This window comes from Mytilus trossulus, chromosome 12 (genome assembly GCF_036588685.1).
Source record: "Mytilus trossulus isolate FHL-02 chromosome 12, PNRI_Mtr1.1.1.hap1, whole genome shotgun sequence".
Lineage (NCBI taxonomy): Eukaryota > Metazoa > Mollusca > Bivalvia > Mytilida > Mytilidae > Mytilus > Mytilus trossulus.
In genome coordinates this window covers 5,753,450-5,768,411 of record NC_086384.1, presented here as the reverse complement: position 1 = coordinate 5,768,411, position 14,962 = coordinate 5,753,450, and the positions used below count along the sequence as shown (strand labels likewise).

Below are 14,962 nucleotides of genomic sequence, written 5' to 3'. Positions count from 1 at the left end.
ACATCTTTCTTTACCTGTTGACCTATTGCTTTAAATGGATCGAGTTTGTCATAAATCAAAATTATTTGAAAAGCATAATATGATTTTCTTAAGATGAAATATAATTTATATAAGTTAATTGCCCCCCAAAAAATCTACCGATACAGATTTATTAATATGCGTTTGTTCTCGTGACAAAGCTCAGCATTGTGTTACCATGATTTGAAAGCAAGACCTTTGAGTTGGTCAAATTAGATATATTTTTTGTTATTAAGGCGTTTAACTCCCAAAATTGAAAGCAAATTACAGTTGCATTAGTAGAATATTTGAATTATCATAAATTAAATTGAAATATTATATCAAAATTCAAATTTAATCTCGGAAATTTCAAAAGGTTGACAATTTGTTTTGATGAAAAATCTACAATTTACTCAGATCGGATAACTTAATCAGTATACCATCACAGGTTAATCACTTAATTTAGAAATGTTTTAAATCTGGCACTACCACGAACAATTTTAATTTTCGCTTCACAAACTTTGTCATTAAAGTGTTAAATATAAAATCTTGTTTTACTAAGTTTCATTTTATCAGGTGCGACATAGTTGTATGATATTATCTACATGTATATACATAGGGAAAACAGCATTTCGTTGTTTAAATTCCAAACGATTAAATTATATTAATAAATGGTGCTTTAAATGCTAATTTCATTTTCCTCGGTTATAAAATAAATAAAGGATACATATACTTAAACTTTAGTGTGGAACGTCACTATCTGGAAATATGCATGGCTGGATTTAAGTGTATTTAAGATTTTATAGCAGATGAATTTTTATAAAAAATCGTTTTCGGAAACTTCTCTGTGTAACAGCATTTGGATATTTAAGACTGGCGTTTTTAGGTCAAATATAATAATATATCACTGACCAAAATCTGAACCTTCATATGGTTTACTATTTGTGATTATTCTGCGTGTCGCCTTGTCTCACACTAAAACAATTAGAATTATGGATAAGAAGCGTTCCAAAAACATATGTATATAGATACAATTCAAACCGTCAAGTTGACAGCCAAACAATGATAAGGTATATTTAAAACAATAACATAGATTTAAGAAGATACCGTATAGTACACACAGGGAGATATTTACAAATAAAGAAATCCAATGTTTGTATTATTGTTGTGTTCAACTTGTATGTATGTTGCTGAAAAGAATATTTCGTGCTAAACTGAAATAAAATATGTGGAATGTGCAGTGTGAACATTTTACTTGATAACAGGTACATGGTTTACAGTCACCACGGTAAAAGGTAAGACGTCAAATGTTTCAAACTCTGCCTAATGTCTTTACAAATGCGTCTTGTTTCTTTATATTTTTCCACACATGACAAGGTTTCTCTTCTTAGTTTAAGTTATATTATATATTTGTGTGTTAAAAAAAGAAGATTGCAAGCTAATTCACATCATGTTTTAATACGATGATTAATAAAATTAGTTTGCTAGCATAGAATCATCCATCTTTGATGGGAAAAGGGGGAGGGTATATTTTTAATTTCAATTTTTCTCTGCTCACATTTTTGTTTCTATATAAGAGTATATTACAACATCTGAAATCGGAAGATCGACGAGGTTGACAAATTTAGATACATATTTATTTAGAAAGACATATACAATCTTGTCTAAAGGGTCGGTGCACTTGTTTGCATTCCTATTTTAATACTTTTATATTTCCGGCTAATTGTCTTACTGAAAAAAAAGGTCCATGCGGAATTATATACGATAGTAAATGTAGGGCATTTCGACTTCTTTTTTTTTAGAAAATACATATCTAGAGTCCAACATAGTGTTTGTGTATAGTTATTCTTGTTTTCATTTTCTACATTATCTAGAATTCCGATGAGAACACTCAATTCATTTGTTTATGGTTTCGTAAATATTCAATCTATTTCAGATACAATAAATTATATCCAATAAGTTAAATTGTTCAATGGGAATTATTTTATTTACATGTCATATACTATCAAATTTGTCTCACACAGCTTTAAACCTTTGATCACTTTAACATGACTTGGTATCTACCAAAAAGTCTATTGGATGTCCCCATGATCAAACCATTGACTTGACTTATCTACCAAATTGTCTATTGGATGTCCCCATGATCAAACCATTGACTTGACTTATCAGTTTTATCTGTCCAGGGACATAGATATATGGTTTGATTAAGTTTAATATACAAATTAATCACTGTAATAGACAGGCTTCTTGATGTGTTTTAAGTGTTCCTTAAATGTTAATCTAAGATCATGATCGGGCAGTCCATCATATTTTGTTAACGTTGACCGAGTTTGAATTTTCTCATAACTACATGTATTGATACGTTTTAGATATTAATACTAGTTTTGAAGCAACAGATGAGAGGGCGCCGTCGCTATATTATATATGTGAAGTTCTCTTCACCTAAGCGCACCCAACAATATACCAAGTGGCTACAATAAGTTTTTGTCGAGCCTACGACTTTTGTCACAGAAAGCTCGACTTTAAATAGGAATAGTGATACGGCGGCGGCGTCGTAAGCTTACTTCTTCAAAGCTTTATATTTTAGAAGGTGGAAGACCTGGATGCTTCATAGTTTGTTTATACAGTAGATGCCTCGTTTTATCAAGTTTTCGTCAGTCACATATCAAATGTCCTTGACCTCATTTTCATGGTTCAGTGACTACTTTAAAAAAAGTTACGACGAGTTTTTGTAATGTTAAATTCTCTCTTATACTTAGTAAAAGGATAACGATATTTAGTATGTGCAAATATTGCAATGCCCGTCCGACAGTTTTCACGTGACCTCGACCTCATTACATGGATCAGTGAATAAGGTTAAGTTTTGGTGGTCAAGTCCATATCTAAGAGAGTATAAGCCATTGGTTTTAGTATATTCGGTGTATGGAAGGACAGTAAGGTGAGAATATCTAACTGACAGGTGTCATCTGACCTTGACTTCATGGTTCAGTGGTCAAAGTTAAGTTTTTGAAATTTTGTCTTTTTTTTCTAATACTATATGCAATAGGTCAACTATAACTGGTGTATAGAAATATTTTATGATCTATATGTCAATCGCATAGGTTGTATTTGACCTTGTTCTCATTTTAACGTTTCATTGCTCAGTGTTAAGTTTTTGTGTTTTGGTCTGTTTTTCTTTAACTATAAGCAATAGGTCAACTATAGTTGGTGTATGAAAGAATTGGTAGCTGTACATGTCTGTCTGGCATGGGTCATCTGACCTTGGCCTCATGTTCATGGTTCATTGGTCAATATCTAGGTTTTTGTTTGATTTATGTGACAGTTGTAATAAAACTTTAGGACTATCATCATAATATCAATGATTAGTATAAAAAAGGCGAGACATTTCAGCGTGTGCTCTCTTGTCATGACGATTGTGTTGGAATATTGTTGTGTCCTGCTCGTTAGAATGTAAACACATGCCAGGTTACATTTTACTAGCTTCTCTTTATTGTGTGTTGCCTGATAATAATTCAACTCTTTCGTTGTGATAGCTTTTTTTAGGTAGTGACGGAATTATATAGTCGCCTGGGTCAATAGCTGGAACCATCCATTTAAATACCGTGTACACATTCAAACTAGTTGTTGCCTTTAAAGAGGTTACTGCAGTTTCTGAAGTTCTTCATTGTAAGCATGTTTCTGATGCATCTATTCTCCTTTGGTTTACAATCGTCTGTGGTGAGCTGGGAAGCTTGTTGTTATATTTTTTCCTTGTTGATTGTTGCTATTGGTTAAAGAGTAGCTGTCCAATACTTTGTTGCGCCATTATCTATGCATGTTGGATCTTTGTCTGAGGGGGAAAGTATTTGATAAATTCCCTCTCTTTTTTCTTTCGTCAGGACCTATACATTCATGATTTTGTACGAAATATTCTGGCTCAGCACGTTTAAGTCGGGCCCCAATGTACATTATCGTACTGAACTGATTGAGGGAATGTTCGCTTTGTAAACCTTTATCTATCTACCAAAATTGTCCACATCTTTGTGCATCCACAATTTTTATTAACTTTAATAATATTTGATTATGAACAGTTAAATTTAATGGATTGTCAAGATGTACAGAAGAAATGACATTAATATTATATCTGAACGGAATAATTATCATAATATTTAACAAATGAATGAATGAATTATTAGGCCTCGTGCTCTATCTATAAAATTATTTCAAATTTGAAGAATAGGTGTTGAAATAATTAATTTTCATATTTAAGTTTTATTTATTTAAACCTGAAATGACCGAGTACTAAGGCTTTGCTATTACATTTCGGAACGTTTCGGAACGTCACTCTAGGTTGTCAAACTGTTGAATGGTAATCGATTTGAGACGAAAGAACTTAACAATAATGAATTATTGTTTTTCAATTACTTCGTAGTAGGTTTTGTTCGTTGACTGGCAGTGATCCGTAGTGATTTGAGATTAAATATCTGTAGATAACAAAGTTATATGATTGAAGTGTATAAAGGGTAATTTCTGTGTCAAGAGATTGATATGAAGTGCAACATTTCTCAAATCTTCTCAATTTTACTATTTAAATGCTACAAGGTATCGGGATATGCACTAGCTATGTGTATGTAATTCAAATCACGCCCCGTTTGGTATCATAGACTAAAATGAACGGTGTTTTGAGTTCTATGAAATTGTAAGTTTTGGCATATACTGTTACTCAGACGTTATACCTCTGTGTTGTGTTTTGTGATATGTCTTATCATAGCTTCTCTTTCTGATTGCATGGTGTTTGTCTTCGACTTATTAGTTGAAAGGTTCATTTTGTGTTTTCCATTTCTCCGTTAAGAATCACAGCCTGAGTTGAAATTGTTTGTTTCTACGAATTTCAGCAGAAAATGCATGCCATTTTATTGAGGGGAAATAAGTTCCTCTCTAGGAACGGGTTTGTCGCATAAATAAATGTATATGCACACCTTCACCACACACAAGTTTTCTTTAAAAATTGGAGGTCACACTGTAATCATCAATGTTCTTCTGGCACTGGTGGATAATTGTTTCATACAACATTTCGGTAGTTTTCTTTTAAGATATCAATACTAGGCTCGTCATAACCTGAGTAACCAAAAATATGTATAATTAGACTTATCGAAATATTATAGATACGGTATATGGCACCTTCTTTAAACCGTAACCTATCCGTTCTAGAATATTAAATTGTTTTTAAGATTCATTTATTATTTTCTATCTTGTAGTGATTTGCATACAGAGCGTTTAGTTATGTTTCTTTTGTAAATTCTACTTTTACTTATTGTTATTTCAAACATTAAAAATATTAGTAATGTTCTTATCATGCTGTGTATTGAAAGGCAATCTTTGTAATCCCATTTAAAGGTTAGTCAGCTGATTTTAATTGCTGTTTTACGTATATGATTTGAATATAGAATTATCCATTCACAAATCGAATTTTCTATTGATGTATTTTATATACTGTTTTGCTTTGTAAAATTTAAAACAGTCATCTTCAAAGAAATGAACAAATTATTCAAGTCATTAGGCTGATAAACAGTTTTCACTGACGTGTTTTTATACATTATATCGTAGCCAAAAAGACTATGTTTTTATACATTATATCGTAGCCAAAAAGACTATGTTTTTATACATTATATCGTAGCCAAAAAGACTATGTTTTTATACATTATATCGTAGCCAAAAAGACTATGTTTTTATACATTATATCGTAGCCAAAAAGACTATGTTTTTATACATTATATCGTAGCCAAAAAGACTGTATTTTTATACATTATATCGTAGCCAAAAAGACTATGTGATTTTATACATTATATCGTAGCCAAAAAGACTATGTGTTTTTATACATTATATCGTAGCCAAAAAGACTATGTGTTTTCATACATTATATCGTAGCCAAAAAGACTATGTGTTTTTATACATTATATCGTAGCCAAAAAGACTATGTGTTTTTATACATTATATCGTAGCCAAAAAGACTATGTTGATTTTCTAAAAAGCTTCAAATGGGTTACTGTAAAAACATGTATATTATCTATGTTTCTGAAGATTACGGCTATGAAAATAAAATATAGTGTTACCTTTCAGTATAATACACGAATATTGAATATTAAAACTTATATCTGGTTTAATGCATAACTCAATAATTGATACAAAAATATTGAACAAAAGATTTCGAGACAGGTTTCCACTTATATGGGCATTTAAAAATTTTAATGAAAAGAAGTGTCAGATATAAGATATCTCTAAAATAGGATTTCATTGTGTACTGTTTATTAATTACGAAAATATACTTTAATTTCTTCCTTTTGTTGATCTATACACTGACCGCGTAAATTCAATTGAAATAATCAGGTTACGGCCAGTGACAATCCAGTTATGCTTATTATAATCTCCTTACGGTTTATCGGTATGGAACAGGAGATTTAATTAACGGAATTATGAACGACTTTATTAGCATTTATTAATTTTGAACGAACATGAATTTGATATTTAAAATCAAACATTGTTTACATTCTGAGGAACATGTGTAGAAGGATTTGTATACATACAAGCAGGTACGAGTAATATACTTTTATTTTGATCATTTTCATTTTCAAGTGATAAAAAAGCTTTACTTCTTTTAACTGTTTAATGTTTCCAATTATTTAAACAAGTTTCTTACTTGGTATTTTTATTTTGGTGACCCACATTTTAAATGCACAACGATAAATATACTTTAATGTACGTACATACATATCTCAATACATATGTTCGAACGCTCGTATTTCTTAACTTTGTCACCAGATTTAATTTTAAAATAGAATTTGATACTTTTAATTATGCCCATTTCATTAGAATATCCCATTAATCTTTATCATAAGATATAAAATTTTGGTTAAAACTAATTGTATTTCTTTTCGGTCCTCAAAGCATTGGGTACAGGAAAAAGTGGTTAAGCAAAATACCTTTTACATTTCTAAAACTACGAGCAATACATTAAAATCTCGCATTTGTGTTAAAAAATAATCAACAATTTTCTAAATACGAGTTATATGATTCTTGAAAACGTCAACATTGAAAACACACTCACCGCTCTCTAGCCACGATTCCTAATTAATAAATTTTCAAATATAGACGCTTTGTTATAATACTTTCCAATTTTCACTAATATATTAAGTATTGTTTTGTTTTCTTACTTGTGGATTACTTGCAAGTATATTTAAAAAAAAAATGTATTGTAAGAAGTGATTATTGGAGCAAGTGGGTAATTTAGATACCTAGTCTAGTATTCAGGCCTGAATGATATAGGCCTATAAGTCGAAAGTCAAATAATGAAAAGTCACGGAGTCTTACCTAATCTTATTATTGAAATGCACCACACAGACTCTACTTTAACTGAGTCTTTCCTTTAAATCTTGTAGACGCTAATTTTCCTTCCAAACTTCAAGGACGCCTACGGGTGCGGGAGTTTCTCGCTACATTGAAGACCCATTGATGGCCTTCGGATGTTGTCTGCTCTATGGTCGGGTTGTTGTGGCTTTTGTCGGAAATATTTAATTCTTTAATTTTCTCAAAGACAAAAATCAAAGACGATCAAAGATGAGGTTTGTGGTGATAATATAGTCATTAAAGACAAAACACAGCATATACAAATAATACGAAACTTAATAAGGCTCGCAGCTCATAGAATTAAGTTGTTCATATTGGCGGCTGTGCTTTTATATCATCATCAAAATGTGACTGAGAAATAGTACTTTTTAATAGAGTCCTGATAGGAAATTCATACTGCCACTTAAATTTCAAGTAATTAACTTAAAGATAAAGTTTTATAAAAAGTTTATATATACAGTAGACCCTGTTTTAAGAGATATTTTAAGGGAGACCAAAAGCAAGGTCTCATAAGATCTTATAACATACGCGTTTGTTTTATAAAGTGACTGTATATGATAGAAAAGTACTGAAAATGAGTGTATGACGTAAAACCACACCATATCTATTCTTTTATATATCTTTTTTTTAATATACCTCCTATCGCTATCGAGGGTATATATCTGACAATGAAGGTGTTGTGTGTCACTGAACTCCTCGTGTTGTAATTACTTTTAATTATAAAATGGTAATAGACAGTAGTAGCTTAGATTTCCCAGATAACACTAATAACTTTACGGTTGACAAATGATATGTCATAATGCACATTATAGGTGTACATTATTCTTAAGGAATTTAGTAGGCCAAGATTTTACTTCTACTTTTTCAGGTCAAAAAATGAAACAGTTATTATTTGTATTCTATTAACAAAAATGTTAATTAGTTTTGTGACTAGATTTTCATGCCCTGAACAAGTGATTTTGTCTCTATGGGGTATCAATAGCATTACAAAAATCACGAAAGGTCATAATTTAGGTTCTTATAAGAATACCTCAAATATGTTTTTCTTTCGTTTTACACTAAAAAAACAAATACAACCGTTAGAGTGTATGTGGATCATATTTCTTTTAAACGAAACACCTCTTTTTTTGTGTAACCTATACGCATTACATGAATTAAGCTAGTCCTTCATTTTTATATCGCCTGCGACGACGAAAGTGGCAGCATGCGAGACATATGTATTTCGATTTAAAGTATTTGTATAAAACTATACATTTCAGAAGTTCTACGACCTGTGTGCTTCATATCTTGTTTCTAGATTTCTTGTGTTACGAAATTGACATTTGGCTTATGTACATTATCCTTGACCTCATTTTCATGGTTTAGCGACTGCTTGAAAATAACAGTTTTTGTTGTCTTGTGAATTTTGCACTTATTGTGAGAAATGGGGTAACTACATTTAGTATATGGATACACTCACTACATATTCGTCAGGCAGGGTTAACCTGACCTTGACCTCATTACATGGGTCAGGTTTAAAGTTACGTGATTAATAATAAGTCCGTTTGACGGTTTCCAAGCGACTATAAATAGTAGGACAATTATATGTAGTGCAATGAATGATTGTAAGTGGTCAGCCTGGCAGGTTTTATAAGACCTTGACATTATTTTCATGGTTCATTGAGTATTGTGTGTTTTGGTCTGTTTTTCAAGGACTATACGAAGATACCACCTATATTGAGTGTATCGAATAATTGTAAGGTGTACATGTCGGTATAGTCAGTATCATCCGAGTTTACATTGACCTCATTTGCATGGTTCAATGGTCAATGTTAGGTCTTTGATTTATTTTTTGTCTGTTTTTTTTTCAAATGCTAATAGCAATAGGTCTACTATATTTGTAGTATGCAATAATTGTAAGGTGTACATGTCTATCTGGCCTGCTTTATTTAACATAGCCTCATTATCATTGTACATTTATAAAATTTGAAGTTTATGTGATACTTGCAGAAAAACTTCTTATTACAGGACTTATTTAATGACAAGTAAAACTGTCGGAACATTTCAGCGAGCGCACCGCACTGATGGACTATCTTTCAGTGATAATCATTTTATGTATGTTTAGTGTAAAAACTAACAAAACTCCCCTGACACCGCCTGAAACAGCCTTATTTACAATTAACATTAATGCCATACTGTTTTATGCTATTGTGGTTTTTTTTTGTGACAACACAATGTAGTTTCAGAGGAATTTTGATTCGGCATATACAAGTACAAAATATAATGGTATATGTTTAAGATTGGCTGTGTTTTGTGTTTTCTAATGCTGTATTTACAATTTACATTCATAACAGGTATTAGTAAAACATGTGAAGATGTTTTTATTTAAATTACATCGAAGGCGTAAAAATATTTCAATTACAACATAATCCCAATGAAACTGACAAGCCCATCTCAATAGCAAAGCCTTCAGGTGTATACTGTGTTTTTTTTCTTCAAAATATATCATACCTTGCATAATTTGCAGTCAGCTGTTCAAACATTGATGCATTCAAAGACACGATAATTTAAATCACATCATATCGAACAAGTATTATATTATAAATCCGAAATGGTGGCTTTATGCCAAGACCTAACACATTGTTTATGGCTTAAAGAAAATTACCCTTTGGTTAAGGATAATTCTCATTGTGAAATTTTAACTTTTGGGATTATTGGGATATTTGGCTAATCTGTGTTTCAATTGAAGACTGTACACGAATGAAAGCTGTGTGACATAACGGCATATAAATGGTACTTATATTTGTATATTTTATTTTTACAAACGTCTAATCTATCAATGTGTTGCACTAATTATCGTGGATGTGTAAAGAGATACGAGGTTTAAGCATCAATTTCAATTGACGTATGCCATATTTGAAATTTCTATTATATAAGTGTATAATGAACATATTTGAGTATAATGTCATACGATGGAATTAAGTTTTGGTTTGATGCCTTGTAAACGTGAGTAGAATCCTCTATAATGATGTACTTTTATATGTCGACGTTGACAACTGTCAGATATTTATTTTTTTGCTGTCACAAATAATACAGCAATCATCTAGATGACACGAGAATAAAAGCTCCGTTCCTTTGATATTTTCGTGATCTATAACTAACATTGATTTGTAAAGAAAATTTCGTCTTCTTTGTAAAATTTTTATAGCTTAGTCAAGTTCGTTTCTACTTGTGGGACTTTGTCAATCTAAGCTCTACTTGTGGGACTTCGTCAATCTAGTTCTACTTGTGGGACTTCGTCAATCTAGTTCTACTTGTGGGACTTCGTCAATCTAGTTCTACTTGTGGCACTTTGTCAATCTAGGTTCTACTTGTGGGACTTTGTCAATCTAGGTTCTACTTGTGGGACTTTGTCAATCTAGGTTCTACTTGTGGAACTTTGTCAATCTAGGTTCTACTTGTGGGACTTTGTCAATCAAGGTTCTACTTGTGGGACTTTGTCAATCTAGGTTCTACTTGTGGGACTTAGTCAATTTAATTCTACTTGTGGGATTTCGTCAATATAGGTTCTACTTGTGGGACTTTGCTAGGTTCTACTTGTGGGACTTTGTCAATCTAGGTTCTACTTGTGGGACTTTGTCAATCTAGGTTCTACTTGTGGAACTTTGTCAATCTAGGTTCTACTTGTGGGACTTTGTCAATCTAGGTTCTACTTGTTGGATTTCGTCAATCTATGTTCTTCTTGTGGCACTTCGTCAATCTAGGTTCTACTTGTGGGATTTCGTCAATCTAGGTTCTACTTGTGGCACTTCGTCAATCTAGGTTCTACTTGTGGCACTTCGTCAATCTAGGTTCTACTCGTGGCACTACGTCAATCTAGGTTCTACTTGTGGCACTACGTCAATCTAGGTTCTACTTGTGGCACTACGTCAATCTTGGTTCTACTTGTGGCACTTCGTCAATCTAGGTTCTACATTTGTACTTATGGGACTTTGTCAATCGAGGTTCTACTTGTGGGACTTCGTCAATCTAGGTTCTACTTGTGGGATTTCGTCAATCTAGTTCTACTTGTGGAACTTTGTCAATCTAGGTTCTACTTGTGGGACTTTGTCAATCTAGTTCTACTTGTGGGACTTCGTCAATCTAGTTATACTTGTGGAACTTTGTCAATCGAGGTTCTACTTGTGGGACTTTGTCAATCTATGTTCTACTTGGGGAACTTTGTCAATCTAGGTTCTACTTGTGGAACTTTGTCAATCTAGTTCTACTTGTGGAACTTTGTCAATCTATGTTCTTCTTGTGGGATTTCGTCAATGTAGTTCTACTTTATGGAACTTTCTCAATCGAGGTTCTACTTGTGGGACTTTGTCAATCTAGGTTCTACTTGTTGGACTTTGTCAATCTAGGTTCTACTTGTGGCACTTCGTCAATATACGTTCTACTTGTGAGACTTTGTCAATATAGGTTCTTCTTGTTGGACTTTGTCAATCTAGGTTCTACTTGTGGGACTTTGTCAATCTTGCTTCTACTTGTGGGACTTTGTCAATCTTGCTTCTACTTGTGGTTCTAAGTCAAATCTGGTACTACTAGTTGGACTTCGTTAAGTTTGGCTCTACTTATGGTAACTTGTCGCCATGTTTGGTACTTCTTGTGATTTTTGGTCAAGGTTGGTTCCACTTGTGGTTCTTAGTTATGTTAAGTTATACTTGTTATACTAAGTCAAGTGTTGTTATACTTGTGTCATTTAGGCAAGTGTTGTTATACTTGTGGCACTTCGTCAAGTTAATTCTACTTTTAGTACTAAGTTTGGTTGATCTTATAGTTCGTTGTTTGGTTAACGTTCGTGTTGTGATACTAGTACTTAGTATAGTTTGGTTATGTGTGTGGTTCTTGGTCATGAAATATTTTTAAAATATAATTAATCGAACTTTAAAAGCATTCTTACATTTACAATATATATAATATAATATGCTTTTATTTATTGCAGCATGGAACTTGTACCTCAGATACTGATGTGTTGGTAGTATCAGACGATCTAAATGAGCACCGTGATGTCCTACGTAGAAGGTTTTTGAAAACGCAAAATAGAATGATGCGTTACCCAGGCTTTAGTGCGGATTTCAAAAACGGCATGTCCAATGCCAACGGAATGTCAAGTCTAACCGATAAACTCCGAAATGTAACGATGACAGATTTGGAAAATCCGGAAAGGGCGGGGTGGTTATACGATCAATCAGAACACAAGAACGTATGGTGTATCCTTGCAGATATGTTGTTTTGTGTTTTTGAAAACGAGTCCTCAGAGAAGCCAAGCGTAGTTGTTATTCTACCGGGCTGTTCGGTCAGGTCTCTTGTATATCGGTCCGTGAAATCGAAAGATGTTTCTACCAAAACTGTTTCAGGCATCGATAAATATCAGATAATAATTGATGATTGCTCTTCGAGAAAAAAATATTTGTTCAGTTTGGATAACCAGTTTGCTCAGGAAGAATGGATGGCATTGCTAAAAATTGCTTCTAAACTTGATAATGATGGTGAACCTGAAAATGGTACACTACAAGAACCACGTCGACATTCAATTCCAGGAATATCATCTAGACCTCAAGGATCATGTATATCACCAACATACGCACCATCACCTAAATCACATACGGGTACTCGATCGTCATATGCATGGAATGATAATAGTGACGGTACGAATAATTTAGATGACCAAGAGTCACTGAATAGAAGCCAAAATGTTAGGAACTCAATAGGAGACATAAGGCGAAAGTTAAGACGTGATAATGAATCAGAGAGTTTGAAATCAGTTCCAATGAAAGCAACGCATTTCGAAAGACGTGAATCAGCTGATAAAAAGTCAGTGGCCTTTAAGAAAATTCGTTCTTTTGGTAGCCTGGAAAGTCTTTTTAAACCTAAACGCAAGACCAGTAAGCCTGATGAGAATGGAGAAACTCATTCTCTTGATGACGCTGGAAAGAATCACATGACTGCAAATGGCCAATCACCTCTTTCCAAATCACATGATAAGCGATTATCGCAATCGCTAGACTTCGGAAAATCTGAAAAGGGTCTTAGCAAAGGAATTGTCAGAACTGCATCAGATTTGAAAGACCGGTTATTGAAAAGTGCTTCTGAAAAGTCGGGGTCCTCAAAAATGAAATTGAAGGACCTGAACGATATAAGTATATCTGGGTTTTTGCAATATAAGTATCTTATAAAATGGCAAAAGCTTTGGTGTGCAGTTAGTAAAGGATGTTTATACGGGTTTAAAACTCAAAATCAGGAAGAAACTCCTGAACTTGTGGTTATCTTGACACGATGTGAAGTTGCATATGTTTCGGACCAAGATAAACGCTATAAAAGAATGTATGTGTTCAAGCTGACACAGAAAAATAAGAAAAGCATTTATCTTAATGCTTGTGACTATGCTGATTTAAGCAGATGGCTGCAAATTCTACAAATGGAATCTAGCAAAATTCAATGTGATGTTGAATTGAAAGAACTAGATGCAAACGGAGTCAGTAGTTCTAATGTTAAAAACTCTCCATACGGAAATAATGGTTTAGTTAGGGCTTCATCTAATACGGGTATCAATAAAAGACATTCACTACCAAATGGGTTCATGTCAGGAAGTGACGACACTTTCAGTTCTTCCGCAGACGACAGTGAATGTTCTGTTGGTATAGACAACTACCATAAATTCATTCCTCCGCAACACGACGAGACGTTAAAACAGGTATGGGAGAAAGACAAAAACTATTTGTTCAATGTAGTACGAGCTAAGCTGAGTTCATACAAACATAGGAATGATGTAACAAACAAAGATTTGACTGGTTCTCATGGAGATGGTTTACATATCGTTACTGAAGGCAAGACGTTAGTGCAGCTGAATAAAGAAGCAACGGTAAGAAAAAAAAATCTTTTATTGTTTGTGTTTTATATTCTTCGTGTAGTATTTGAGTCTTTATTCTGCAATCAGCCAACTTTAATTGTACAAATAACAGGTACAAACATTAACTTATGCTTTATTTGTACTTGTACATCAATGAGTTGTTGCAAGCGTTTTTTACGTGCATAAACTCTCTTCGCACTTACACCAATTGCAATCATCAAAAACGTTTTCGTATTGACTGGACTTGGTTGAGAATTTATACATTTTGAACACCTAAAAAGATGTCACACTTTAGCAAGGGTTTTACTTCCAGTTGGAAGTAGACCAAGTGATCATATTATTCAGTCACCATTGTTGGTGGATCGAATTAGATGTTTCAGCTATATGCCACGGTGAAAAGATCTGAAAATGAACAGAGCACACACTTCTCTCCCCCAATGAAAAAAAAAATCTCTTTCTATTGACAAGAATACTGAAATCTGTTTCAAATATGGACATTTACAGATACAAAACTTAAATTCAATTTTCGTTTGACATAACTGATTTTGAAGCGCTATTGAATATTTTATATACATTGTATATATATATATAACAAAATATGACGTTGTTAAAAAAAAGCCTATAAAATAAACAGATCCTATCACATGAAAGCATATTCTGCGTTATTTTTATCTTGTCTATTATTTCTGCTTAGTGAAATTGATCGCC

At 32.9% G+C, this 14,962-nt stretch overlaps 1 protein-coding gene and 1 long non-coding RNA gene across 7 annotated transcripts in view; one reads left to right on the top strand and one right to left on the bottom strand.

The window, feature by feature from the left end:
* The window catches only part of LOC134693734 (uncharacterized), a 70,921-nt gene that overhangs the window by 19,046 nt on the left and 36,913 nt on the right, over positions 1-14,962 (top strand). For 3 of the 6 annotated variants that reach the window (XM_063554632.1, XM_063554633.1, XM_063554634.1), the window contains one exon: positions 12,347-14,266. In XM_063554632.1, the coding sequence (XP_063410702.1) occupies positions 12,347-14,266 (1,920 nt within the window). Of the gene's footprint in view, positions 1-6,462; positions 6,567-10,028; positions 10,153-10,193; positions 10,366-12,346; positions 14,267-14,962 lie in introns of those variants that run through there. The other 3 variants (XM_063554636.1, XM_063554635.1, XM_063554638.1) reach the window with 3 other exon arrangements.
* The window catches only part of LOC134693736 (uncharacterized), a 39,134-nt gene that overhangs the window by 22,918 nt on the left and 1,254 nt on the right, over positions 1-14,962 (bottom strand). The gene's annotated exons all lie outside the window — the stretch shown is intronic.